General features: G+C 53.6%; 1 protein-coding gene across 50 annotated transcripts in view; it reads left to right on the plus strand.

Annotated features, from left to right (window-relative positions):
* Positions 1-27,476, plus strand: part of CELF4 (CUGBP Elav-like family member 4) — a 313,128-nt gene extending 285,652 nt beyond the window's left edge. For 4 of the 50 annotated variants that reach the window (XM_027525707.1, XM_027525708.1, XM_027525711.1 and 1 more), the window contains exons 8-15: positions 357-506; positions 4,514-4,579; positions 6,084-6,167; positions 11,134-11,217; positions 16,000-16,078; positions 16,479-16,650; positions 23,399-23,485; positions 25,434-27,476. In XM_027525707.1, the coding sequence (XP_027381508.1) occupies positions 357-506; positions 4,514-4,579; positions 6,084-6,167; positions 11,134-11,217; positions 16,000-16,078; positions 16,479-16,650; positions 23,399-23,452 (689 nt within the window). In that variant the 3' untranslated portion in view covers positions 23,453-23,485; positions 25,434-27,476. Of the gene's footprint in view, positions 1-356; positions 507-4,513; positions 4,580-6,083; positions 6,168-11,133; positions 11,278-15,999; positions 16,079-16,478; positions 16,651-23,398; positions 23,486-25,433 lie in introns of those variants that run through there. The other 46 variants (XM_027525723.1, XM_027525724.1, XM_027525756.1 and 43 more) reach the window with 15 other exon arrangements.
* The last annotated feature ends 477 nt before the right edge of the window (positions 27,477-27,953 follow it).

Raw genomic sequence — 27,953 nt, forward strand, 5'->3', positions numbered from 1 at the left:
GCATGAACCATCGAAAAAGACTAAGAGAAGAGCGACTGTGGTCAAAGTCATGGACACTTAGAGGTCTATGTGCTGCAGCCCCAAGGTCGAGCAGTCAGTGGTCAGGGAAGTCTTAGTAGGGAACGTGGGATTTGGACTCCAGTTTGAAGTATAGATACAGTTGGGATGAGTAGAGTTGTTACATGTAGGGAGATAACCCAAGGCCTGATTCACAGATAGGACTGAGTTGGTGTGGAGGTCCAAGTCTGTGCCCAGGCCCTTGGAGCCAGGGAGTGGAGATCCACGGGTTGACCTTCATTGCCTTTGTTCTGCCTTGTCTCTCCTCCTCCCCCTGCCCCCATCACCTCTAAAACCAGGTGGCAGCACCCCTCCAGGCATCACTGCACCAGCCGTGCCTAGCATCCCGTCCCCCATTGGGGTGAACGGCTTCACTGGCCTCCCCCCACAGGCCAATGGGCAACCCGCTGCAGAAGCTGTATTTGCCAATGGCATCCACCCCTACCCAGGTAAGCACATCTGGTTCCCCTTCCTTCTCCAAGAGCCATGCTCTTCATCCTTTCCTGTGCCTGCCCTCACTGTTAGCATGGGAATGTGTGGGCCCTGCCCTCTTCTGTTCTTTGGTGGAACCCCAAATGTGATCAGGGAGAGCCAGCCTCCTGCCCTCCTTCAAGGAGCTCCTGATGGGAGAGAAGACAGATTCGTGGGTGTTTGTCAGTCTGATGGGTGAGAAAAAAAACATTCCTGGGGCTCCCTTAAGGGAGAGAAGAGAATAGATGAATCGTCCAACCAGGTAGAGAAAGGCTAGTAATTGCAAATTACTTGATGGTGAATTTGACCCAAAGAAGTGAGGGGATAGATGCTAAAAGAATAATTATATTTAGTTTTAAGTAGGACAAGACTCTTCCAGAAAGGAAGTGGAGGTATATAGATTGCTAGACTGGTTAGTACCTATCACTTCGGTCCCTTGGTGCATGCCAAAACTGTGGTCAGCACCTTGAACAGAGGACCAGAACCTTGGACAGCTCCTGGGTCCTGCTTGAATTCTGGCACACAGGAAGATCCAGGAGGCGTGCCCTTGAATAACTTTCATTTCACTCCAGTTGCTCAGTCGTATCCGACTCTTCACAACCTCATGGACTGCAGCATGCCAGGCCTCCCTGTCCATCACCAACTCCCGGAGTTTACTCAAACTCATGTCCATTGAGTCAGTGATGTCATCCAACCATCTCATCCTCTGTCATCCCCTCGTCCTCCTGACTTCAATCTTTCCCAGCATCAGGGTCTTTTCCAATGAGTCACTTCTTTTCATAAGGTGGCCACAGTATTGGAGTTTCAGCTTCAGCATCAGTCCTTCCAGTGAATATTCAGGACTACTTTCCTTTAGGATTGACTGGTTTGATCCCCTTGCAGTCCAAGGGACTCTCTCTTTGTTCCTTTAAAATTTGAATAACTTTGTTCCTCTAAATTTGGCAGTTCTCCTGTGGTAAGACTGCCCAGTTGACTTGAAGCAGGGCCTCTCTCTGGTCTTGAGGATGGGCTGGCATTGGAGCAGGGAAGGTGGGCCCAAAGGCCTAGAGTAGACTGGTAAGAGGCAGTGCAATAGAGATGATGAGAGCTGTGTCCTCCTTCTTGGAGGGCAGGTGATGAGGTCACAGAGTCCCCATAAGCCTCAGTAAGTGCCCAATCTGTGACAGACAAAAGGGAGGCTCCAGAGGAGGGCAGGACATGATCTGATCTCTGAGGAGGTCAGAATCCAGGCAGGAGCACAGTATGCATCAACAGAATAATGAGGCAATATGGTAGAGCAGAGTTTCGTCAAGAGTGAGTGTTCTCTGACTTGAGATGCTTGAGGATTCAAATGAAGGGAGAGTTCATTGTGCACAGATGAGCAAGGAGCAGTGTGCTGTGGAGGGGCTGTCCTGGTGGGGCAGGGGGTGTAAGGATATTGACTCAACTACAGCAGAGGAGGGCAGCCTTGGGGGGCACGTTAGTGCTCCATCTCTAGTTGCCCACCAGAATCTACTGTGTGGCCTTGCAAACCCACAGATGCCCAGATTCTGACTTCAGCATTCTGGAGTAAGGCCCAGATACCCAGAGAATATACAAGCTCCACCAGCAGCAGCAGAGGACAAGGTCACCGTGCCAGAGAGAAATAGAGGAGAATTTCCTGACTTTGAACTTGGAGTTGCTCTTGATCCCCTCCCAGTGTTTTCCCACACCTCACCCTCCAGTGCATAGCAAAGAGGTCAGAGAAGCCTATAGGATGAAGTGACAGGGCCTAGAGGAGGGTCTGGAGTGTTGTTGAAGGGCAAAGACTCCAGGCTGGGAGGGGCTTGGCAAGCTGGAGGTGGGAGAGACCCCACCCATCTCAGGGACCTGGGCTCCTCCTCACTCAGGCTTGTGGGCTGGGAGATACAGTCCCCAGCACATCTGAGTGGTTTCACTGCCCCCTCCCTTCCCTGCCCACAAGCCCATCTGGATCTCTGGATTTTGACAAACCTGTTCTTTCCCCACCCCCACCAACATCTGTGAACTATTTCCCTCATGGAATTTGGAAGGGTTTCTCTCCCCCATTTGTAACAATCTGGCACATCCCATAAACAATCCCCTGCCAGAGCAGGAGGGAGGGATGAAGGGAAGGAAAGAAAAAAAGTAGTACATTAAAAAAATTAATTTACCATCTTTAAATGCGGAGTTTGGAGCTGCTGTAATGAGCGAGATCCTTCAAAGTGTTCATTCTTTGGCAGTTACTAATGAGGTCATTAAGCAGAGAAGTGGAGAGGAGGCTCGGAAATGCTTTTCTCCACTACCTAGCCCCAGGTAGCATCTCTACTCTCCCCTCTTGCCCTCGAGATCATGCCGGAAGCACACAGTGTGGCCTTTACTTAACACCCTGAAGGGGTGGCTCTTGAAATGATAAGGACTGTTCATTCCTCTCTGTGTCGCAGTATTTGCGGAGCACTTGCTGTGATCCTGGCATCGCTGCAGAGGGACCTGCCATATAAGTCATACCCGTTATGTTTTGCGTAGGGCCCAAACTTTGCCCAAAGAAGAGATATCTTTTTTCTAGCTAGCATAAAGGCAAGTTCCAGAGCTGGGTAGACCGTGAGGACAAGCAAGATAGCTCTCTCTCTGGGGATATAGGGCTGGTGCAAGAGTCAGGTGGAGAGGGAGCAGGCGGTCACATGGCTAACCATCACCACCACCACCTTCCCACTGGGCACTCCAGTGCCCACCCTGGGGGAAATAGAGGGATAGGTTTTGTCCTGGGCAACCCCAGGTGGGAAGGAGCCTGCATCCTTACCCATCTTTAGCTCACCCCTCTGAGTGTGCCCTCCCCCAAGGACCTCTGGCCCAGGACTTTCCCTTGCCCCTCTGACACCCAGTGCTGTTGTTCTAGTGTGACTTTACTGAGAGGTTCAGGGGAGGGAGCTCAGACAGGAGGTTTGGGCATTCTCCCTGGTCTGCTGGCCCCAGAGCCTGGCATGGCCAGTTAGCTTGGCTAGCTTGGGTCACCAGGCAGATAAACCTGGATGGTTTCCTTTCTATCTCCCTGTGTTCTCCAGCTGGCCTCAAAGGTAATGAGGCTGGATATGTCCCCACCCACGTCCCTGGGCCCCCAAGGCCAGCCCACTCCCACTTCAGTCATCACCGACCTGCATCACCAAAGGCAAGTTCACCACCGGCCCATGCACCATCCAGCCTTTTGCCCACCACGTCTGCAGACACCACAAAGGCAACTGAAGTGAACCGAGCCTGTTCCCCGGCCCAGCTTCCCCGGGTTGCTTGCCAAAGTATCAGCCTCTGGTCCTCTGGCACTGGGTGGTGAATACCCAGTCATGAGATCAGGTGTGATAAGACCCTTGGTCTTCTGGTTCCCTGGTGTCTGTGGGCACTGTGGGGCAGATCTCATTTGTGTGGTCGGTCCTACCACGGGCGTGCCCGGGAATGGACGACCTCTGTGCCTCGTGCAAACTCCTAAAGAATTTGGGAGGAGGTCCCTCTACTTGAGCAGGCGTGGGTGGCCCAGAGAGAATGGCAGCATGAGGCCTCCATGCTCTTTCAGCTTCTGCCCCCAGTTGTGCTGGGCACTAGGAATAAGTGAGGAGGAGACCACCCTCCTGACAGCCTCTGGCCTCCTTGCCTGCTCTCAGGCAGCCCTTCTCCAGGGCCAGGTCCCTCGGGTGTCTCCCCACCCAGCCCCTCATGGTCGAGCCCTCCTCTGTTGTCTCCTCCCCACCCTCCCCAGCCTTCTGCATGAACCCCCCAAACCAGCGGCAGCTTACATCCCCCAACCAGGGGGAGCAGCCTACCACCGTCCTGAGGGCCCCAGACTGGGGAAAGGGCCCCCCTCCCAGCCATTCAGGGGGCCTGCCTCAGATGTCCTGCCCCAGGACAGGGACCGCGGTGGCTGGGAAGGCAGTGTGGCCGCAGCAGCATCTCCAGGGGCGTGGCGGGGGAGGGGCTGGTTTGGGCAAGCATTGCTGACCTCTGTCCTTTGGCTCCCCTGCAGCGCAGAGCCCCACAGCCGCGGACCCCCTGCAGCAGGCCTACGCCGGAGTGCAGCAGTATGCAGGTCGTTAGTATCCACGCGTCCCCACGGTGGTCCCCGGCTGCGTGCACCTCCCCGTGCCTGGGCATCGCCCCACCCAAGCCTGGGCTTAGCAGTGTGGGGGGTTTGGGGGAGTGGGGAGGGACCGACAGGGAGCCGTGGTCCTCCTACCAGGCTGCCTCCTTCTCTGCGGGCGTCCTTTGGTGATCAGGCAGAGCTTGCCTCACCCTAATTCATCCTGGCAGTGGTGGGGGGGCGTTCAGAACTCCATTTGAGCTGGTGAGCTGGGCTAAGCTTTAGCCGTGCTGTGAAGCGGCATCTCTGAGGCCAGATGTCCTGCCCCCATGGTGCTGCCAGGGCGGGTCTGTCCAGGGGCACCAAACCTCCCCCAGCAACACCACGTGAGACTGGAGCTGGGGGGCCACTGGCCCAGAAAGCACAGATGCCAGTTTGAAGGAGGAGAAGCAGCTTCCATTCCCCTACCCGCAGCTACACACAGGCAACAGGAGTGGGGCCCGAGCTAGGAGGTCAGGGGAGGACAGACCGCCAGAGGCAGAAAAAAGGAGAAGCGGGCAGGTGGCCTTGGGTCACTGAATGGGGAGGTGATGAGCTACTGTAGGAAGCCCAAGGCCAGCTGTCAGCCACACTTCTGTCTACCTCTGGGCTAGACAACACACACATGTGTACACACACACACACCCACAGTCATCTCTGCCAGCCAGGGTCCTGCTGTCTGGCCCCATCAGGGTCCCTCCTCATTGTGTTCAGATGAGCTGGCAGTGTCTCCCTGGAGGGTAACGGGGCTGCCTGGTACATGGGGGCCCGCATGAGCTGGCTGTCACCTAGAGTCCAGGGGAAGCTCTCTTCCTCACCTGCTGACCCCCCTGAACCCCTTTGGGAGTCAGGCCAGGCTGAGGAGGGTCTAGCCAGTCCTGTGCCTCCTCTGACCCTTTTTCCATTTGAATATAGAAAGCATCAGATTTGTTCAACTCAGTCTTCGGCCCTTGGGGAACCAGCCACTAGCAGGGTCCCAGAGGCCAAGCTCACACCTAGGGTGGCTCCCCACCTCCCCCACTGGTGCCATCTGAGCACTGGTGAGGTGGTGTGAGCCCGAGGCAGCCCGGGCTCAGAGAAGGGGAAACCTGGTGGGTGCCAGGTGGTGTGGGGCCAGCCTTTCCATTCTGATGTTTTTGGTTATCCGTTATTGTGGATTATCTGCACACATGGGTTGTCCATTGTTGCAGATTAAACCTGCCTCCCCCAGGCACACACCAGCATGCACACACACATGCACACACATGGACACACATGGGGGCCCGCGTGAACACATATGCAACTTCTAGACTTCCCTTTGCTGCTTCTCCTTCATTACTGCTAAAAACTGGCTTTACGTTAAAAATGCATTTTTTTCGCTGGTCTGCTTTGACTGCTCACCACTGAAACTTCTCTCTTTCTTCCTGCCTCTCACTCTGTCTCTCTTCGTGTTACTGTCACCGTCTCTCGCTCTTGCCTCTTCCCTTGGGTCCTCCAGCAGCCGCCTACCCTGCTGCCTATGGTCAGATAAGCCAGGCCTTTCCTCAGCCACCTCCAATGATCCCCCAGCAACAGAGAGAAGGTGAGTCTGCCAGGGGGGCTCCTATGCCCCTCCCCCTTCTCCCCCCAAAGAGGCTGCTCCCCCAGGCCTTTGGCGGTGGTGTTCTTTTGGCAAGGTGACCACATCTGCGTTGTGCCGAGGGTGAGGGGGGCTGCAGGAGTGTGAGAGGCGGCGCGGAGGTGCACGTCACAGGCAACTCTGCAAACCCCAGTGGAGGGAAGTCAGGATGGGGGAGGCCTGGACGAGGCAGGGTAAAGGAGTCGCACCTCCCACAATGGGCAGCTTTTGTCCAGCGGAGAGGAAGGGGAGACATAGGGATGCTCATGGCTGGGGTGGTAGGCAGGAGCGGGGAGACCAGTTCATCTAGGACAGAAGCTGTGCCCTCTCGGTGAGCAGGAGAGCCCACCTGGAGCTTCCAGGGCAGGATCCACGGGTGGGTGAGGGGTTGGGGTGCTCTGGTGTAGGCCTAGTAAAATAAGGGGATCCCAGAAAGCTGCCTCTGAGGCCCTGCTGTGAACAGGGAGACAAGCCAATGGGCCTTAGATGCTGGAACCTCCTAGAGACCCTCAGCATCCTCCCATTCCAGAGTCTGGAGCCCCATGGGGACTGGATAACAAGTCCAAGCTCGGGGATGCTCACAGAGCCCCGTGTGATGGGATCTTGTCTCCCACCCTATGAAAAGGGTCACTCTGCCAGTGAGGCCACGATACCCGCCCCAGTAGCCCACATGGCCAGAAAGGACTAGTGGTTTCCAGATCGTTGGCTCGTAGTCCTTGCAGCAGACAGTCCCAGAGCTATGGGAGGTGGGCTAGTCCTGGAAAGGACCTCAGGGTCTGTTAGTCCAAAGCTCTGTGGTCCCAAACAAGCCCCAGAGCCTGGATGGCTGAGAGCCTGGTCTTTGAAGCAAATCCTTCTAGGTTTGAGTCCTAGCTTGGCCTCTCTTCTCTCAGCTTTGGCGTCCTCACCTGTAGAATGAGGACAGTGGTAATCATTCCCTAGAGGGGTGTGAGGATCACCTAGCTCAAGACTGTCTCAGTGGTAATCATTCCCTAGAGGGGTGTGAGGATCACCTAGCTCAAGACTGTCTCCAGACTCCAGCAGTCACCTGCTGATTTCTCACTGTGCATGCCGCCCTTCCCTCACCAATTGGTCACCCCCTCCAAAGTCGTATGTGAGGTGTTATCTCAGTTCATGTGCATGGGGCAGCTCCCGAGACCTGTGTCACCATCTTCCCAGGGCCCGTGAAGATGCAGGAACCTAGCGGGGTGCACAGTGAGGCCCCCTGCTCACTCCTGCAGCAACGCGCTGCTGCAGCTCCAAGTCACACCTGGGGCCGTCGGTGAAATGGGGGTGGGGGATAGGGCATCAACTTGCCTCTGCCAGCAGGTCCCCTCCCTGGGCTGTGGCCCTGGAGCCTGCCCTGCCCTCCTCCCTCCAGTCCATGCCTTCCAGCACCACATCAGTCGGGTCAGAGCCACAAGTGGTGGGGTGCAACTTTACCCATCCCAGGCCCAGAACTGTGCCCAAGGGCCCTTACTGCTTTTGTCACCACCGTGACTTCAGGCTGACCCACCCTCACCTTGTAGTCAGTACCCCCGCATCGCTCTGGCCTGTGGCTCAGAGGTCTCTACACACACACACACACACACACACACACACACACAGCTGCAGGTCAGTGCTGCTTGCCCCAACACACATGACAGCCCCTCCTACTGGCCTAAACCCATTCCCTTCATCTGCTCCCTGTCCTACCCGCTACCTCACACTTTGTACCAGCCCATGCATCTAGCTCCGAACTCTTCCACGTACCTTCTCTCCATCTCAGAACAGCTTCAGGCCCTCCCATCCCCATGCCCTGCTCCCCAGAGCAGACCCTGTGTGGCCAGTCCCTACTCCGGCCTCCCCTTGGGCAGGGGGGCCTCCTGTTGTTGTCCCCATCCTCCCTGACTTTGGTACCCTGGGGGAGCAGGGCAGGGGGAGGGGTGAGATGGGAACCCAGATCTTTAGAGAAGTACACTGCATACAGGGGCAAGCTCATGGTGCTGGGAGTGGGGTCTTTGGGGAATTCTTTGGGGTCCTGAAGGATGAGGTCTTCAGATTTGGGGATGGGGAGATGGGTATCCAAGGCAGGGAGAACAGCAGGAGCAAAGGCAAGGCATGGGTGTTGGCAAGTATGAGGTAAGCCTGGAAATGGAGTGGGATGGAGCCAGAACAAAGCCATGTCTGGTGTTGCACGAGCTATGAACTGGAAGGCTGTGTTCCTCCAGGCGCCAGTGGTTAGCCTCTTTCCACGTAGTCACCACCACTTGTGTCAATGCCATTGAAATACCAGGACACGCTGGCTGCTGGGCAGGAACCACCTCCCAGCTCCCTTGTCTTTGATTTGACCCTGAAAACAGATGCCTGAAGCCCCTGAGGCTGTCTGCCCACAGACCACCTGGGTTGTTGTGCAAAGGGATGTAGTGTGTTCCAGGGCCATCACTTTCTGTCTCTGGAGCTCCATTTCTCTTTTCTCCAAAGGCTAGGTTGGACCAGATTGATATCCAAAGCCCTACCGTTGTGCTATCTGGATGCTCGATAATCTGGGAATTAGGGAATGCACTGAGGGCTCCAGGGTAGCCCGAGAATGACAATGTGTAGGCCCACTGTTGGGGATGAGGGGGCAGGGGGCTAGCCTGGGACTGGGAGAGCCGGTCCTGTGGGGCTCAGCCACACACCATGCTGAGGGGACTGAGTGCAGAGGCTCTGCCCTCGAGGCTCCTCGACTCTTTTAAGGAGAACAGAAATAACATCCATACCAAGCAGCTTGCAGGACTTGAGCTTGTAGGGAGGCCCCCAAGTTCAAGGTGGGTGTCAGCATGCAGGGAGAGCAGAGTAGGAGTACAGGGAAAGCACATGCTCCTGCCCCCTAGAAAGTGCCCCCTTCTGGCTGGAGAGAAATCTTCCCAGACCTACTGGAGAAAGAGCCTCAGTATTGCCCAGAATATGGGCTGTGGGAGCCCCAGGCCTGTGGGGACTCAGGTCTAGCTGGGGACCATCAAGGGACACATCCATAGGGTATGAACCAATGAAAACATGCCATGGTTGGAGGGGACGGGAGGTGGGTGTGGAGGGGAGGAAGAGCCACCAGGGCTTGGGGAATTCTGCACCGGGACCCCTGGCAGTGTGTGAGGGAGCTCGCTTGCGCCTGTTCTGAAAGCGCCGTTCAGGGAGGGAAGCCAGAGAATGGGGATGGGCAGATGGTGTGGGGCAGGGACCAGGGCCGAGGAGGTCATTGGTTCAGAGGGAGGCTTTGGTGGTCAGAGGACTCTTAGCTATCAGCTGTGACCCTCAAGGGCACAGAAATAGAGGGAAGATGTAAAAATAGAAGTCAGAAGTATGTCAGAAGTAGTTAGGCTTCCCAGGTGGCTCAGTGGTAAAGAATCAGCCTTCAATGCAGCAGACATGGGTTCCATCCCTGGGTCAGGAAGATACCCTTGAGTAAGAAATGCCAACCCACTCCAGTATTCTTGCCTGGAGAATCCCATGGACAGAGAAGCCTGGTGGGCTACAGTCTATGGAGTCACAGAGTCAGACACGACTTAGCAACTGAGCACACACACACAGTTTAAAAGGTCAAGTTTTATGTGGCACACTCTATTTTAGATGCAAGAAAAAGAGGAAGCAGCTTGGAGAGATTTCTCATTCAAAGAGCTAAAACTCAGCGTTTTGGTCATTTAAAAAGAAACATGTAAACTGAGCTGTAACCGAGCTGTAATACAGGTCTGGCGTTTAAACTGAGCTGTAATGGAGCTGAAACACTCCTCCATCTGTCGCTTCAAATTTTTGCTGTGGTGAGACAGAAACGAGGAAATTACATACTCCCCTGTCAAATTCATATTTAATTTTGAAAGAAACTGCCAATATGTTTTAATTTTTATAAAAAATAAATTTATTTTAAAAGAAACATGTAAATCTTTAGCTATCTGGAAATTTCTGGGGCACTGAGATTTATGATAAGGAAGTAGAGAGAGAGGAGGACATAGCCCATGGAGACAGACAGCCTGGGTCTGGGTTCATATCCTGGCTCCATCACCTACTAGCTATGCAACTTGGCAGGAGACTTAACCTCTCTGGCCTCAGCTTTCTTATCTGTAAAGTGGGGATGACAGTAGCCTCAAGGCAGCTGTAAGGATTAAGTGAATTAACATATACATAAAGTGTGCAGAGCACCCTGGCATGCAGTTAGCACTACAGAAGTGGCAGGGCTCTTATTGTTGAAATGGGGAGTCTTTTAATATGATGAAGCTGGCGGTACCCTGGCTTATGGGAATCCCATCATGAAGCCTTTGTATGAAGCCCTTTCTGCTCACCTGGCTTGCTGGAGCAGGTGGGATAAATCTTGGTTTCCACCTTCAAGATTAGGGCTGACATTAAGGTTCAGGGCAGAGGAGGGTAAGGCCTTTGGGGATCAAGTGGGAAAGAGTAGCTGCAGGCCAGGACAGAGGATGGGGATTCCAGGCCCCAGAGTCCTGCCTTTGGCCGGGGGAAAATGGGGAGTGAGGCTTGCAGAGACAGGGCTGCCCCAGCACTTCCCTCCATCCTCCCCTGGTGGGGGGGTGGGGGTGGGGCTGGGCAGGCCTCCCTACCCACTGCCTCTCCTCAGTATTTCTCCTCCAAGACTAATCAGGCATGTTCACCCCATTCACTGGGTGCCTCCACCCCTGGAACCCTAGAGTTGCCAGGCACCCTGTGATGCAGAAAAGACCATTGAGGCACAGAGAGGTTCAGAGACTTGCTCGAGGGCAGAGTGGAGACCAGAGCTCAGACCCGGGGCTCAGCAGCTCCCCACTTTTTCGTGGCCGCTTTTGGACCTCGGATGAGACCCCCCTCCTAACCTCGCCCCTACCCCTCCCTGCTGCCGCTGCCTAACTCGCTCACCTCTCCTCTGTCTCTCTCTTCCCCCACCCCGCCATCCCTCCTCCCCTGACCCCCCCCTCCACCGCAGGGCCCGAGGGCTGTAACCTGTTCATCTACCATCTGCCCCAGGAGTTTGGGGACGCTGAGCTGATGCAGATGTTCCTCCCTTTCGGTAATGTCATCTCCTCGAAAGTGTTTGTGGATCGGGCGACTAACCAAAGTAAATGCTTTGGTGGGTAAAGATAACAAACCAACTTCACCTAGGACAGGGTGGTGCTCGCACCAATTTACCGGTGTCCAACTGCTTTTAACCTGCTCCTTCACATCGCCGCCCCCCGCCCCCACTCCCAAGTGCTCCTGTGCCCAGCCTCCAGCCTCCATCTCTCACCCTCTTCTCTCTTCCGTTCTTTGGTTTCTTGGCTTTCCCTGCCCACTCCCATCCAGTCTCCTACCCACCACCCCTAGTCCAAGAGAGAGCCTCCCCTCCCAGCCCCAAAGCTCAATTCCCACCAACTGAGAAGGGAAGGGACCCGTCTTGGGCAGGAGGAGGAGGGGCAGGGAGCAGAGCCTCACAACAGCCATTCTCCTAGCATCCCTCTCCTCTCAAGGCTACAGTGGCCCTGGGGGTCAAAGCTGAGCATGATCCTTGGGGTGGGGGGTTCACCCAACCAACTGGGGTAGGCCAGTCACTACCCCGCTGGCCCCTTGGCCTCCTCTGTCCATCTTTCTGTCCTGTGCCTGCCCCCTTCTCTGTCTACCCTGCTCTTTGCTCCCCTCTTGCCATCCAATGCACCCTCCTCCCCGAACCCCCACCCCTCAGGCCACCAGAGCGAAACTGTCAAGGAATCAGGAAGAGGAAACTGGTCCCTGCCCTCAGGAAGCCTCAGGTCTGAGCTTAGATGAAAATCATATCTATTCAACGGCAGTGAGATCTGCCAGGCACCAACTAATGAGGAATGAGAAAGGCAGGTGGATGCAAGCAGACAGAAGGGGAGGGAATTCCAAGCAGGAGGAAATAGAATGGATGAGCATATGGGGGCTGGGACGAGGAGAGTCAAAGGCTAGTGAATGAGGAAGCTGGAGGCTTTGGGGAGAAAGGAAGGTTCAGGGGAGACCAGCTGTGAGGGCAAGTCTGCGCTGGGGAGGGTTTCAATCATTCAGGTGAAGATGCTTCATATGGTGCTGTAGGCAGTGGAAGATGGGGGAGTAATGGGATGAAGATACCTTTGGGAAATTCTCCTGGACAGAGTGTTAGATGGGAGATGAAGGACCTGGGAGGATCTAGGAGTATGGTTGTCAGATAAAACACAAGATACCCAGTTAAATTGGCATTTCCGATAAATAACATTTTTAGTATACATATGTCCCAAATGGGTCTTCCCTGGTGGCTCAGAAGGTGAAGAATCTGCCTGCAAGGTGGCAGACCCAGGTTCAATCCCTAGGTTGGGAAGAGCCTCTGGAGAGGGGAATGGTAACCCACTCTAATATTCTTGCCTGGAGAATTCCATGGACAGAGGAACCTGGTGGACTACCATCCATGGGGTCGCAGTGTCGGACACGACTGAGTGACTAACACACACACATGTCCCAAATATTATGTGCAATGTGTCCCATGCAATATTGGAGACATACTAAAATAGTATTTATTGCTTATCTGAAATTCCAGTTCAGCTGGGCTTCCTGAGTTTCAGTTTGCTTCTTCAGACCTCCTGGAAACCCATGTCATCCCCATACATCTCTTCTCCACTCCTCCTTGGTCCCTCTCCCACCTCTTCTGCCTCCATGAAAGCTGCTTTCTCAGGTCTGATCTACTCCTGAGTCCCCCAGAATTGAGGAGTCTGGTCCCCAGACAGCCACACATGGAACCAGAGCTGAGTCAGCCCAGTACCTCCAGGTTGACCCCCAGATTCAGGGGCTGTGAGGACAGAATAGGATCCTTCTTTGACCACGGAACCTGGGTCCCCTCTTGGGGATGGGGGAGGGGAAAAGGTACAAAAGTGCAGAAGTGCAGGAAAGCACGCATGTGTTAAGGAGATTTCAGTTTGGAGACCAGCTCTCCAGGTCCATGAAGGGCTTCAGGGTGGAAATGATGTTCCCCAAGGCAGTCAAGATCTTTGCAGTGTTCCTTCCCCTCTGGCAGCTGCCACTAAAAATCTGTGTTACTTCAGAGGCATTGAGTTGCCCAGCAGCTCATTTCTCTGGGGGCTGGGAGAACAAGGCCAAAGGAAAAGACCGGGGTGCACCCCTCCACTGTTTGGTGTTTCTTCTAATGAATTACAATTATGTATGTAAAAACAGCAGACTGGAGATCAGCTGCATTTGGTCTCTAAGTAAGCCTCAGATGTCTCATAAGTCAGAAGAAAACTGCAAAGAGCCCAGACTATGCTGGGTACCCAGGCTGGAGCAGGCTCAGTCTGCAGCCTTTTCCTCTGGCATCTATGCTGTGCTGCTCCCTCCAGTCAACCCCAGATTATCCTTGCCATTAGCTCATTCAAGTTCTCCAGCAAAGACTTTTGCCCTACTTTTTCTGGAAGTCCTCCCCCGTATACCTCTGCTCTGGTTCTTTCTCTCTTCCTGAACAAATATCTAGCACTGAACACCCACCAGCCTTGAGAAAGGCCAGGATCCCGCCCAGCTGGCTGGCCCAGTGGCTCCTCCTTCACTCTCTTGGGTTCCCTCCCTTGCTTTGGCAGCCCAACCTGTGCATCTCCCCAGCACGCACTCATGGGCAAGCTTACTCTCTGGATCTCAGTGTCTGCATTTGTGGAATGGGGATTTCGGCGGTCAGTTCTCAGTGATGCTGTGAAGGTTACACAAGACATTCCATGTGAGGGACCTAGTCAGAGTGGACCTTCAGGAGGTGCTAGGACCCCTTTTATTCCCCCCAAAAGGGCTATGTTGCTCTACACATGGTCCTCTGTGAAAGTGAACTCCTCAGAGTCTTCCCTTGGTCTTTATAACCACAAACAATCTTTTGGAGGCCTTCGTGAGCAGCACAAATGGTTTTTGTGTTGGAGGAGGGGCTGGAGGGCTGCCAGGAGGGGATCCTGCCTGCACAGCCTTCACGGTCTGGGAGGCAGGCACCTTCTCAGGGGCGGGAGGAATGGGGCAGGGGGCTCTGAGAAAAGGGACACAGCCCTGGAAACCAGGTACATGGGAGATGGTGCCCAGAGCCTTGCTAAGGGGGCCAGTGGGGAGATGCTCCCTGCCCTGACTGCTAGCCAGTTAAGAAAGTTCAGGAAGAAAAGTTCCTTGAGCCTGGAACCCTTCCCAACCCCCAGGCTTCCAGTATTCAGCCTGAGGCTGGGCTTCTTGCCTCCTCCTGGAACTTCTCTCACTCCTTTTACACCTTTGCCCTACACAGCATCTCCAGCCCTTTTTATCTTTGTCCTGTCTCTTTCCCACTTTGTTCATATTTGTTTTTTTTTTTTTTTTTGTGGGGGGTAGCTGTCACCAACAGTTAAGCTATCTTATCCTGGTAGGAAGGGAGGCTTTTAGCTTGCCTAAAAAGAGAGCAATGTAACAGATGCACCATTCACACATTTGAAAACTGCTCTGCTGACAGCTTGACTGTAGTTTTATGGGGAAGGGATGGGCCAGGAGGGCATGAGAGGGGGAGGTGGAAAAATGACTCACATTGATTTCCAACTATGGATAATCCAAAATCCTTCCTGTGTATTTTGGTGTATAGATGAATACAGATGTTGGATATGTTGCCCTGGGCCCAGCTGTGTCCAGTCTCATCTGAGCTCACATGCTAGCCCTCCTTGAGTACACTCACATGTACCTGCACACATCCCTCCCCCGTCTTTGATGATGCATGGTTGCAAGAGAAAATGTGCAGAAATGCAGGAGGGAGAAAGAGAAAAGAGGCCAGAAGAGGTAGTGTCCGGGTGGAGGTAAAGGGGAGAAAGGGTCACCACATGGGGAGAGTGAGGGAGGGGTCTCAGGCAGGACCATGGGACCACAGATAGTTAACCAAGAAACAGCTTTCTACCTCGGCGGGGTCTGTACATTTATCCCTTATATATCTAATGGCCATTTGGGGATAAACGCCCCAAATAAGGCACATTTGCAGGATGGCCAGGAAACTTTGCCAAGCGTAGTTTCATATTTGCAGGATCTAAGTCCATTTTACCAGAGAAATGGCCTCCAAAGTCAAACAAATTCCAGGAAATACGAGGTTTAAAAAAAGCCATAAAGAAGAGAGAAGCTGGGTGGGAGGGGGATGTTTTTGTTTGTTAACGTGCCAGAAACTGTTCCAGAGTGACCTGGCTACAAACCCACCTGACCACAGAAGGTCCTTTCTCAAGGAGCACCGTTTGAGCCGTTTTGGGAAATGCTGATGTAGTGTAGTCTATAAATAGGAGATGCATTTTAAGTTCCAAAAGGTGTCAACTTTGGGAACCTAATCCAGTCCCACCTGGGAACTGCTTGCTTCAGGGCACTGGGAGCCATGGATGGTTCTATGTTGTCCTGGGATGTTTGGAGGAGTGAACGTGTGACAAGCACTTCTGCAGCCTGTAGTACACGGAGAAAGCTCTCAGCGAACTTTCGCTAATAGTGTCAATTTGTACTATTACTGTCACACCCTTATCAGTGCTATGAGAGGTTCACAGGGGACGCGTCAGCGGGCGCGTGCTTAATCCAGGGCAAGAGCCGCTGCTCCAGGATGGAGTTGTACTAAACATGAAAGGGTGGTGCGGACGGCCTCTGGGACCGAGGTGGCGTTTCACGCGAGCCAGTGTGGACTAACCCGGGTGGCCACCCGGAGCCTGGCTGTGGGGCGGGGGGGCTCGGCCTGGACGGAGCGGGCGGAGGGACGGCGGGGACCCCGCCTCGGCCCCGGCCCGTGGCCGGCGGCGCTCGCCAGGGGGGCGGCCGGGATCGGCGGCGGCGACGTTCGCTCCGGGGCGCCTCCCCTCCCTCCCCTCGCACTCCTCTCTCTCCCCAGGCCGGCCCCCCGTGCCCTCCCGCTGCCAGGCCCCCTCCTGTCAGGGAGGACAGTGTCCAATAAACTCCTCCGCCCGCAGGTGTGTCCGCCCTCTCCCACCGCAGGCGGGGGCTGAGGTGCCGGGGCCGGCCGGGGTGGGGGAGAGGGCGCCCGGGACAGCGGCGCCGCCGAGAGCCGAGGCGGAGCGGGGGCGGCCCGCCCGGGGCCGCGCGGGTCGGTAGCCTGGAGCCTCCTCAGCGCGGCCCCGGAGGAGGCCGCGCGCACGAGGGCTGTGGGGGAGGGGTGCGAGACCGAATAGGGGGCGGGGCCACGAGGGGCGGAGCCTCGATCCCCGCCCCGCCCGGAGGTTCGGCGGGGGTGGGCGGGGCCTCAGCCCGCCCCGCCCCCCGGCGCCCGCCTTCTCCCCTTCCCCTCCTCGCCCCCTCCCGGCCGGGGCGGCCCCGTGGAAACCCAGGCCCTCGTCCCTCGTGTCTCGCTAGGCTTCGTGAGCTTCGACAACCCGGCCAGCGCGCAGACCGCCATCCAGGCCATGAACGGCTTCCAGATCGGCATGAAGAGGCTCAAGGTGCAGCTGAAGCGGCCCAAAGACGCCAATCGCCCGTACTGAGCGCCGGCGGGAGCGTCCCCCGGGGGAGACCAGGACTCGCACAGGTAACCGGGATCGGCCGGGGCGCGGGGACGGGGAGGTTGGGGAGGTTGATACCGGATGGACCCGCCGCCTCCTCTGGCCTCTGTTGCCTGGACCCTCGTTGTGCCTTGGACCCGCTGCGCCCGGCTCGACCTGCTCTCAGGGGGCAGGCGCAGAGCTGTGGTCATCCCCGGCAGAAATGGGTATGGCCATCCCCCTGCCGCAGAGCCAAGAGGGGACAGGAGGGAGGGAACTGCTTTGAGAAGGTCTACACTGGCAATCTTGTTTGCCAGAAGTCCTGGGGTGAGCCAATGGCAAGCTCAGGGCTAGGAGAGTTTGGGTGGCATAGGCTCTGTGGTGGGGAGCTATAGACATGTGCTGGGGCCTTCTGTCAGACTCCCTGGCTCTCCACTCTCCAGCTCTGGGGGCCTGTCAACACTTGACGGTCTCACTCCTCCAGTTCCCCACAGCTCAGTCTGGAGAGGTGGGAACAGGACTTTTCAAAGAGAACTTTACCAAAAAAACAAGAGGGGACAGAGGCTGAGGAGGGTGACTGTATGTACGGGGCTGGGGCCACTTACCCTGCCCACTTCCCAGAGCCCGTGATGAGTGGACAGGTGTCACTTTTCCCAGCTCTCTGAGTCCTGCCTTAAAGCTGGAGGCACCATCGGGCCACTCCTCCTCCAGGCCACATACTCCCCTGGATGAAGCAGCTTCCTGGGGCGGAGTTGGGGGGAGGGAGGTGGGAGATGTGCCTGGTCATCAAGAGTTCACCCCCAGCCTGGCTTCCCCCACTGCGGTGACCTCCTGCCATCCCAGCTTGTTCCCTGGCCAGGGCCAGGCTGCCAGCCCTCTGCCGCCTCCACAGTTCTGTGGGTCAACTACTGTTAGGAGCTCAGCATGAGTGATACTGATCAAAATCCTTGTCCTTAGCAAGGCAGACAGACATCAAACAAGGACATACGATCAAAGAGTAAATTGTATAGGGTGTTGAAATTGTTGGTTACAGTTAAATCAGGTAGTCAGGGTAGGCCTTGCTGAGAAAGTGACACTTGAGCAGAGATCTGAAGAAGGGAAGACAGGGAGCCATGCCAGGGTCCAGAGGAGTATGGTGTACAGGCTCCAAGGTGAGAGCCAAGGCAGTGTGTGCACGGACCAGCATTAGGCCAAGATGATGGAGAGCTATGGCAGGCTGGGGGGCGGGGGAGTAGAAAAAGAGATCCCAGAGGTGAGGAGGGCCACCTCGTGAAGGAACCCAGTCCGCTGTGTGGACTTCGGCCTCTCCGCTGAAATGGAGGGCTAAGGGAGCCACTGGAGAGCTCTGCGGGGCACAGGGCTGTGGGTGACTTGCATTTCAGTAGGATCGCTGGCTGCTGTATTGATAGACTGTGGGGCCACAAGCAGAGGTCTAGTGCCTGGACTGCTCAGTCCCGGGGGATAGCAGTCACTCGAGGTGCTGTGAAGGAGCTGGTGCTGTTTGGAAGGAATTCAAGGGGGTGTGAGAGAAAGAGGGTTAGGATGGCACTTGGATTTCTGGCCGGAGTGACTGCCAAGAGCAGAGTAGTTGTGACCTGAGATGGAGAGGGCTCGCGAGAAAGGTGAGCCACGTGACAGTTACACCTTCCAGTGAAGGGTCAGAGTCTGGAGTCTGGGAGGGAGGGCTCCAGTTTCCCAGTCTCCTCCCAGATCCCCGCACTGCCGGTAGGACCCCTTTTGTCCACTTGGGAGCAGCCATACTCACCTTCTCTCCAAGAGGTTTTTTTGAGCCTCTATTCACAGCAAGGCTGGAAGAGCGAAGTCTGCCTCCCTTGCTTCCTGACTTCCAGCTCCTGCCCATCTCTGGTCTGTATGAAATGCGCATGAGCACGCGTGCACATGTACGCGCGAACACACACACACACACATACACACGCGCGCGCGCGCGCGCGCATCCATTCAGAGTGTGGGCAGTTTTTGTGCTTAGTTCCGGGATACAGAGATGCATGGTCACCATCCTGCCCGCGTGGAGCTTCTGGCTCTGTGGCAGCCAGCAGATGGTGCAGAGGGCACGTTTCCAGAGGACGGAGGGACAGTGCAGTGGAAGAGCCCTTTCGTGACATGGAGCACTTTTTCTTCAATAGGTTAACTCTGCCGTCAGGGCATGACCTGGGGCAAGGTGCTTCCCCTCTTGGGCTTGCATTTCTCCAGTGATGAAACCCAGGTGCTGGAGCCACCACAGGAGTTTCCAGGTGGTATGCTGGGGACTCATGCCCTGGGATTCTGTGGCTCCCTTGACAGTAGCCTGTCTTAGCCTTGTTGACCTCGACGCAAGTAAGCCCCAAGAAAGGAGAGGACATCTAGGTCAGAGGAAGGGGCGAGAGAGGCGGATTTGTTGTTTGGGACAGAAGGTAAGAAGTGGCCCCCAGGGTAGAACCAGTTAGCAGTCGTAATTGTGGAGTGGACTTAAGAGAAATAGTTTAAAAAGCAGAGTGGTTCTTCTACCAGGGAATACAAAAGCCAGAAAAGATGAGAACCACAGGTTTTCACACTGTGCTTACCATGCACGAGGCATTGTTCTTGTAGCTGACAACTCTGGAGACATAACTGTATACTTGACGCTGCCTATAAGGTAGGCAGTGTTGTTATTCCCATTTTACAGTTGGAGCACACACAGATTAAGTCACTTGCCAATCAGCTACTGAGTGGTTGAGTCATGATTTGGGGGGCTGCTTAACCCCTTCAAGTAAGGAGAATGATAAACACCCTTGTATTCTCGCCCCACCCTCTCCTACCCCAGACATCCCCCTTCTCTGGGGTCAGCCATCTGACTACCCCTTCACTAGGCAGTCTCCTACAAACACTGTGATGTCACATAATCCTTATGCTTCCCTGGTGGCTCAGTGGTAAAGAATCTGCCTGCGAATGCAGGAGACGTGGGTTCGATCCCTGAGTCAGGAAGATCCCCTGGAGGAGGATATGGCAACCCTCTCCATAATTCTTGCTCGGGAAATCCCATGGACAGAGGAGCCCTGGCGGACTATAGTCCATGGGTCACGAAAGGGTGGACGCAACTTAGTGACCAAACAACAACACATAACTCCTACATTCAAGTTGACCTTTTGGCTACAATCACAGGATTTTAACAAATGGTGCATTCAGGCTTTCCCAGCCCAAGGCTGTTAGAGGCTGTAACAGAAGGCAGGTGCCAGCTAAGGGCCAGACTTGGGGACTGCAGTGGGAAGTGGCTGCCAGCAAGGGAGGGAGGAAACAGCTATAAAAGCAGCTTAAAGTTGCATGATTTTACAGACTGACAAGGGATGTTTACAGATGATGAGTTCCAGTTACTCAGAAGGACAGAGTTCATCTGAGCAGGGGCTCAGGGGGCATAGCTAGGTGTGAAGAGGCCCGGGGAAGGGGATCTCAGAGCCAGTGGTGAAGACAGAAGGCTTAGAGGTGGCCAAATCAGAACTAGAGTGAGGGGGGTCTGGGGAAGCAGAGGGGCCCTGGGAGGGCAGCTCTGGGAGGGAAGTGTGGTTAGGCTCTGGTTCCCCTGAAACGAGGCCTGGGTAGGATGCAGTCTGTGCCTCCTGATGGTTAGGTGGGTTCCTGGCATCCTTGCAGCCCCTGCCTCTTATCTTGTGCAAAGATGGGAGTTTCTCCAAGAAATCTTTACTGGGAAACTAAGAGGAAGGAAACAGGCAGAAGCATGAACGTGATCAGGTCCAGGCAGGCACCCAAGTCCCTTGTCCCACCTTGGAGCATGCTGGGCTTGAGCTGAGGGCAGGTGCCTGGCTGTGTAGTTCTGCAGGGGGAGAGTTGAGGGGGAGAACGTACTCAGACTCCTTGGGAGCCCCATGTCTCTGGATCCTGGGAGCCCCGTGTCTCTGGATCCTGGGAGCCCCATGTCTCTGGACCCTGGGAGCCCCATGTCTCTGGATCCTGGGAGCCCCATGTCTCTGGACCCTGGGAGCCTTGTGTCTCTGGGAGCCCCGTCTCTGGACCTTGGGAGCCCCGTGTCTCTGTCTCTGGATCCTGGGAGCCCCGTGTCTCTGGATCCTGGGAGCCCCGTGTCTCTGGACCCTGGGCTTGGATCTGAGTGTGCTTTTGCACAGCGTCTGCTCCGAGCTTTGCAGGCACAGGTGCTTCGGGTCAGACCTGCCTGGTGCTGGGCTGTGGTTTGGGCCTGAGCCTTCTCTGGCTGGAGGCCAGCTGTGTTTAGAACCTGGCATCTAAATTGGCTCAACTTGACCATAACTTGCTCAGGCCTGATTTCAAGTTCCCCATGCTGGTCAGTGACCCTGCTGCCACATCTAGGGCTGGGCCTGAAGAGGCTTTTCCAGAGGGCAGCCAGGCAGGGGTCACAGCAGGCAGAGGGGTCAGTGTTCTCACGTGAAGGGAGTGGCCAGCCGGCAGAACCCGGGGGAGCCTCTTTAGGCTAAGTATGAGAGTGTGTTTGCGTGCTGGGGCCAAGTGTGTGAGAGAGTTCCCTCAATGGAGCTTTGGGGAGGGGCTGTGTGGAATCCCCAGCGTCCGCCAGAGCCAGGCCCTGAAGGGAGGCTGGAAGAAAGCTGGCAGCCAGCCAAGGAGCCCAGCGGGTGGGGAGGAGCGGGCGTCCCAGGACTGGGTGGGAGAGTCCCTGGGAGTCCTTTAGGTACACTTGCATGGCTGACACCTAGTGCCCTCTGTGCCGCGTGGCTTGTGGGATCTTAGTTCCCCCGCCAGGGATTGAACCTGGGCCCTGGGCAGTGAAAGCGCAGAGTCCAAACCACTGGACAACTAGGGAGTCCCCGCACCCCCGGCCCTCAGTTCTGAAGCCTCTTCTCCCGCCCCACGGGCCTGCCAGTTGGCTCTCATGGGTGGTGGGTCTGCGGATTTTCCTTGTGGAGGGGCTGGGGCTGCAGGCGGGCCTTGGTGGGCCCTGGTCTCAGGGAGGGAATCTGCTGCAGGAACAGCCGGACGGCAGGCAGGGCCGGGCTCTGTGCAGGTAGAGAGGCCCAGGCTCCTCAGAGAAGGCAGAGCCGGGGGCCAGATTTAGGCTTCGAATCGTCACCTCTCAGCTATGTTGTATCTTATCTGCAGCGACACGTCACAGTCTCAGGCTTCCCTTCCACACGGCCTGAGGGAAAACCCAAAGCTGAGAGCAGGAGCCACTGTGGGTAGAACCCGGGGACATTGGAGACCAGCCTGGTGCATAGGCTTGGCACAGGCCGGGGTGCTGCAGGTGACCAGGGACTGAGGGGCAAGCTCAGGGGTAACCAGGAGGAGGGGGTGGGGCTGGGGACCCCCAGGGCCCTGGGTGGGGGCAGAGGACCCCAAATGGTGAATGAAGCATGTTCAAGACAACTCAAATTGGAATAACTGGATGGTGCTTCCGAGAGGGGGATCTCAGCCTGCACCAGTTAGGGCTCCATCAGTAAAGAAGACAGTGAGAAGGGTCAGTCTAGAAAGCTGTATGTGGGGGGATGTAGGGTGTGAAGGAGCCAAGAAGGGGGAGGCAGGGGTAGGGGAGAAGCAGAGGAGCAGGGTGACAGCCGCAGGGACCGGTAGGGAGCCAGGCCCGTAGCTGCCCCTCTCCAGTGGACTCTCCTTTTCCCTGCGACTTACCCTCCAGGGTGCCCTAGCCTCCCCCGTGACCCTTTCCTGGGTCAGAGCTTTGAAGCCTCCCAAAGGCTTCACGTGCCAGGACCCCACCTCACTTTGGGCCCCCTTGGGAGCAAAGCAGAGTGAGTAAGGCAGCCGTGAAACACGAAATCAGCTGTGCCAGGGCATGTTTGTAGAATTCCGAGAACACTGCCGTGATGGACTCTAAATCTCACAACTGAGAGTGCTCGTTTTCTGAAGGTTCTGAGGACCGAGGGCCGAGGCCGGGTGGCAGGGGGCAGGCCCGCGGCCTCCCGCAGCCTCTCGGCGCTCTTAGCGGGGAAGCCCTTCCCTGGGGACGGTGGCCACTGCGGGCCCGGGACAGGGTGGGAGGCCGGGTTGTCGTGAGTGTGGACCGTCCCGGGCAGCTGAGTGTTTCCCAGACGGACCCCCAGACACAGCAGTCACCTTAGGCAGCCTCTGACCCACCCGGCAAATGGGAGCCAGCCGGTCAGGCTCCCCTTGCTGACCACAGGCTGCAGCCAGGAAGGCTGGGGAGGTGAGGCACGCTCAGCCCCTGGGGGAGAAAGAACCAAGGAGGGGGTCAAAGCAGAGAGCCCGTTCCCCTGACCTGCTCGCCGGCCAGGGTGGTTTGAGGGGCTGTTTTCTTTTTTTCTGGCCCCCTCGCCAAACTGCCTGCGCCCTCCCTCCTGTTACCCGGAGCGTGACGGATGCCCGTAGTGGCCCTGTGTGAGGTTCTGCTGTTGTTCACAGTGTATCACCTGTCTGCATCAACAACCGTGTGTGCGTGTGCGTGCGTGCGTGTGCGTGTGTGTGTTGATGTGCCCATGTCGTTCGTCTGCTGCTTCCTCCATCCTTTTGGGTTTTTTTCCGTTCTCTTATGATTTGACTGCTGTTCTCTCATCCGAGCTTTTAGATTGATGCTGTGGTCTGGTGCTGTATAAATATTTTTCCTTTTAATTTTGTTTTAACTTCTTCCTTGCCCGTCTTCACCCTCAACCCGACTCTCCCTGTGCCCCCCACCCCGCTCCCCACAATCCCCGACCCCTCCCACCCTTCCTCCTCCTCCCCGCCCTTACCCACGCTCTTGTCCTCTCTCTCTTTCTCTCTCTCTCTCTCTCTACATATATAAATATATATATAAATCTTTTCTTCTTTTGTCATTCAATCAAATTCCAACAACCCAACCAGGGCCAGTCAAATCCACCACAGTCTCGCGCTGAGCTAGGAATAAAGTTCACGTAATCACATGAGAGTGGAGAAAACAGTCCCCCATCCGTAAGTTCAAATCAACTCAAAGTTCACAGTGTGACATGATGGCGTCATGTAACAAGGCTAAGAATCGGTTGCATGACAATTGCCGTCAAGTTTCGTGGAGGTGCTGTGATTGGAGCGTTTTTCTTGGATGTTGTATCAGTTGATGATTGGCCAGTCATGATCACACGTGCATTTTCTTGACTTTTGTGCTGCCACAATCTTTTTTGCTGTGCTCATTTTCGTTTCGTTCTTGGTGCTTGCAGTGGTTTTACTTTCTGTTGTTTGGTTTTTCTTGTTCAGCGTTTTTTATGCTTCTCTAGATGTCACATAGAGAAAAAAAAAGAACAAAAAAATAGTAAAAATAAAGATGAATTCCCGAATTATCGGACATGAGATCATTTAACTGTGCAAACCATTAATTTTTTTTCTTAAAAATAAGGAAAACACCTTAAAAGTATCTATGCGTGGTTGATTTACTTGCACTTGAAAATATTGTGATTTTATTTTTTTCTAGAAATTTGGGGGCCTTTTTCAATTGACACTTTCCTAGGTCTGGTCTTTTTCAAGTTAGGCTATTTTAAATCTCACTTCAAAAGGAAAAACAAAAACAAAATCTCTACAGTAACAGAATGATTAAAAAAAAAAAAAAATTCTAAACCAAAAAACTAGAGCTCAAAGCCTGAGGCCTCTGAGAGAGAGCCCGGTCGCAATTGTAAGGTTTGTATTGTAGCTACTTCTGCTAAATTAAATGTGGGGAGGGGAGGTGGGGGACCTGGGGCTGGGGGCGGGCTTTTTGGTTGGTTTGAAAAAACAGTACTGACAAAAGCAAAATGCACTTTTTTGTTTACAACTGAAAAAGGGTCCTTGACAAGTGTTTTTTAATTTTATTATTATTTTATTTGGTGTTGTAATTGTTTAGATTGCTGTGTACGGTTTGCTGTTTGTTGAATCAACAGTGTGAAAAACCTGCCAGCATGGATTGATATACGCATGACGTTGTCCCCTCAACTGGGGGCTTTGCAGTTCTAACTCTCTTGATGTAACCAGTCACCCCCATGTATAAGTGGAAGCTGCTTGCTAGAATGGAGACGAGTCTCATTTGTTAATTCACAATGGTTAAGCATTCTCCTTCTGATTCTAGTCAGATCATGATTTTTTTTTCTTTGAAATGCAAAACAAAACACCAAAAAGCCACCATTCAAAACAAAATCGAGAACTGTCGGAGTTAATTTAACTGATGATTAAATCCGTTCTAACTTCTTGTAGGTTCTCCCATCCACTTCCTCAAAGTGCTGAATTTCCTCTAAATTCCCTGGCATGTATGAGAAAAACATACGTGTGTCTGTGTGTGTGTGTATCTATGCATACACATACACACGTATCCATGTATATCCACATATGTGCAGGTGAATATCTTCTACACATATATCCAGATATACATATATATACATAGCCTCGCAAATAGTTACTGACCTTGGGAAAGAGGCAGTTCGCTTGGAAACTGGGCCAGGGTTCTACAAAATTCACGTCAGGGACGCGGGGAGGAGTGGGCTGGGCTGCTAGATTTCTGCCATCTTGTTTGCTAGGCTTCTGTATACATATTGTATCTGGGCTAGATCCCTCAGAGGTCAGTTTAATGATGAAGTCATACCCCACAGTCACAAATTCTTCCCTTAGATCTAGCCATCCCCCAATCCAGAACTCTAAAGGAACCCAAATCAAAAACCCTCTTCTCTGCCACAGCCATCACCTATAGCCCTCCCAGTGGTTCTTACTCTGAATACAAGAGTCAATTTCTTTTTTTACGTATCATGATCATGACTAATTCTCATACTGGTCTCTTCCCACTCTCCCGCCATCCCCCCCCAGAGCTCCCACCCTAACCCCCCGAGGCAGGTTCCTTTTGGTGTTTGGATGTATTTTGCATTTCCTCTCTTGGCTTAATCAGCCCCGATTTTCTTCATTTTAGGGCAGGATGCTGAACGGGCTACATTAAAAAACAAACCTCTCTCTATATATATTTATAAATGAGAACTGTTGGATGACACCTTTGACATATCAGCCAATATCAATCAAGCTGAAGACTCCAGACACTCTCTGTGACTGTCACATTTCTTCAAGGAAAGTATAGCGTCTATGGAGTTCAGAGGGCACGTGTTTGGGGGAAAAATATGTATATGACAAAGGGAAGAAGAAGATGAAGAAAAATGAGAAGAAAAAAAACAAAACAAGGCAACTTTCAAACAAAATAACTTGAGACAAGGTGGGGAGACTGCAGGGCTGGGAACTGGGAAGGGCCGCTGCTTCCTGATCCCGGGGCTTTTCCAGCCCGTGGGCGCCTGAGGCAGGCTGGGGCAAGCGGTGTGGCTGGCGGGGCCTGGTCCCCAGGGGGCGGCTGGGAGGTCGCCACTGAGCATCTCTATCTGTCATTCCTTTAGCTATTTAGGGACCAAAGGACCAAACTTTTTATTGCAGATGTGTAGCTCTAGGTCAAATAGAGGGGGACTGGAGGGGAACCTCCTTTCTGCCTCACGGCTGTTCTTGAAACAGCTTAGAGCGATTCTATGAAAAAAAATGTAATTAAAAAAAAAACAAAAAAAAAACAAAAAAATTAAAAAAAGGAAAAATAATGCTTCAATGCTTTTAAAACAGCAAGGTAATAGTTCTTTGATACTTTGAGAGGCGCTTTGATTACCCTCATTCAAGTCTATGACACTTTCCTATGGTTTTCTGTATTATATGTCTGGATGGAGCTGTTAAGATGAACAAATCGGTGGATGTTTGGGGAAAGCAACAAAATACAAAAACTCCTTAACTGTGAAGTGTGAGAAAACGAGGGGAACAAAGGGGGCTGACAAGGCAAGATAATTGTTGTGAAAAGTCTGTAAATGCTTCTAACTTCCCCCCCCTCTTAAAATCATAATAGTTGTACAGAATTTTAAAAAGGAGAAGTTTAAAATACCTATATAATAGAAGAAAAATTAGAGGAAAGCAAAAAAGAAAAAAAAAGAAAAAAAAAAAAAAACCTATAGAAGTTAGCGTTATTGCTAAAATCCCAGATGTTGTAGGACTGTACTTTTGTAGAGTTTAGACTGAGCATCAATCCCTTCTCCCCGCGAGTGCTGTTGGACGCCGTTGACCCCGAGGGCCAGGCCGGACCCGCCCAGAACCGTGGGCCTCGGGCTGCCCACCGCCGGTGGAGGCCGCGCCGCTGGCAGGAAGGCCCGCCGCCGCCGCCGCCGCCCTCGCCTCGCTTCGCTCCGGGAGCTGCGCCCGCTCCGCGCAAGCCCCGGACACCTCCGCTTCACTCGCCTTCCATGCTTGCTCCAGAGACTTTCCGGGCAAGGGAGACCTGGGAACTTTCATCTTAAAACAACTAAACAACACACACACACACAAAAACCTTAACAAGAGAGAGAAAAAAAAAAAAAAACAATCTTTGAAGAATTTCTGAAACTGTTTACAAGGAATTTTGAAAAACAGGGATGTTTAAATGATGCCGGCTCTGTTTTTCTGTAAATAAATTTGCATATTTTGTAGGACTTTTAATTGTAATGATAGAGAAAAAAACAAGGAAAACTATTTAATGAAAGCACGATATTTATCTTTGGTAAATGACTTTAGAGCAGTTAAAAAAGACATTGCTTAAAAAAACTCAGAATCAGAAAAAAAACACTGAATTATTTAAGAACACATATATTTTAAAGTATAACATATTTATTATAATTTATTTGCACCGTTGGGAAGACTTGCTTTGACCTTCTGCCTTGACACCCTCCTCACTGACCTCTGGTTCATCTGGAGGCCTGGCAGGGAGGCCCTTGGACCTACCATGTTTTTTAATTTTTTGCTTTAGAACATCTATCTGGTTCCTCTCAGGCTTTCTGTCTTTCCTTTCTTTCTATTTTGTTGGTTAATTATCATTTTTAAAAAATTTATTTTTCTTTCTCTTGGCTCCTTTTTAGGATGTCCAGATGTTGTAAAAAAAAAAAAAAAAAACAGCTGCAGTTCAGTACAACTGCTCTTTTCACACTCAACTCCCTAAAGCTCCTTGTAACCTTCTGTAACTATTGGATGACGCTTTCTCCAGCTTAGCCCTAAATAAAGCACAGTTTAAAAAAAAAAAAAAGGCTCTTCCATGGTGGTCTGTGGTTCCTGGAGTCTGGCCAGCCGAGTATGTGTGCCCTAGGGCTGGCCCACTGGAAGTAGCTTTGATCCTTCCCTCCATGGAGCCAGTCTGCTGCCTGGACCTTCTAGAAAAGTCTCTCTTTACTGGTGTGCACCTCTGAAAGTCTCCACCGCATGCCCATTCCTGGGTTCCCTTGTAGGACTGGCCACAGAGCCCACACCCAACAGGAAGGAGGACAAGCCAGAACTCCTTGAGTTGGGGTGGGGGGATGTGCTCTGAGGAGCTGAGGAAGGAGACAGTGGAGGCAGGAGCAGGACCTGCAGTAAAGGAGGGGGAAGACAACCCCAAACAGCCCAGACT

The sequence above is a fragment of the Bos indicus x Bos taurus genome, chromosome 24 (genome assembly GCF_003369695.1).
Source record: "Bos indicus x Bos taurus breed Angus x Brahman F1 hybrid chromosome 24, Bos_hybrid_MaternalHap_v2.0, whole genome shotgun sequence".
In the NCBI taxonomy this organism is placed as follows: domain Eukaryota; kingdom Metazoa; phylum Chordata; class Mammalia; order Artiodactyla; family Bovidae; genus Bos; species Bos indicus x Bos taurus.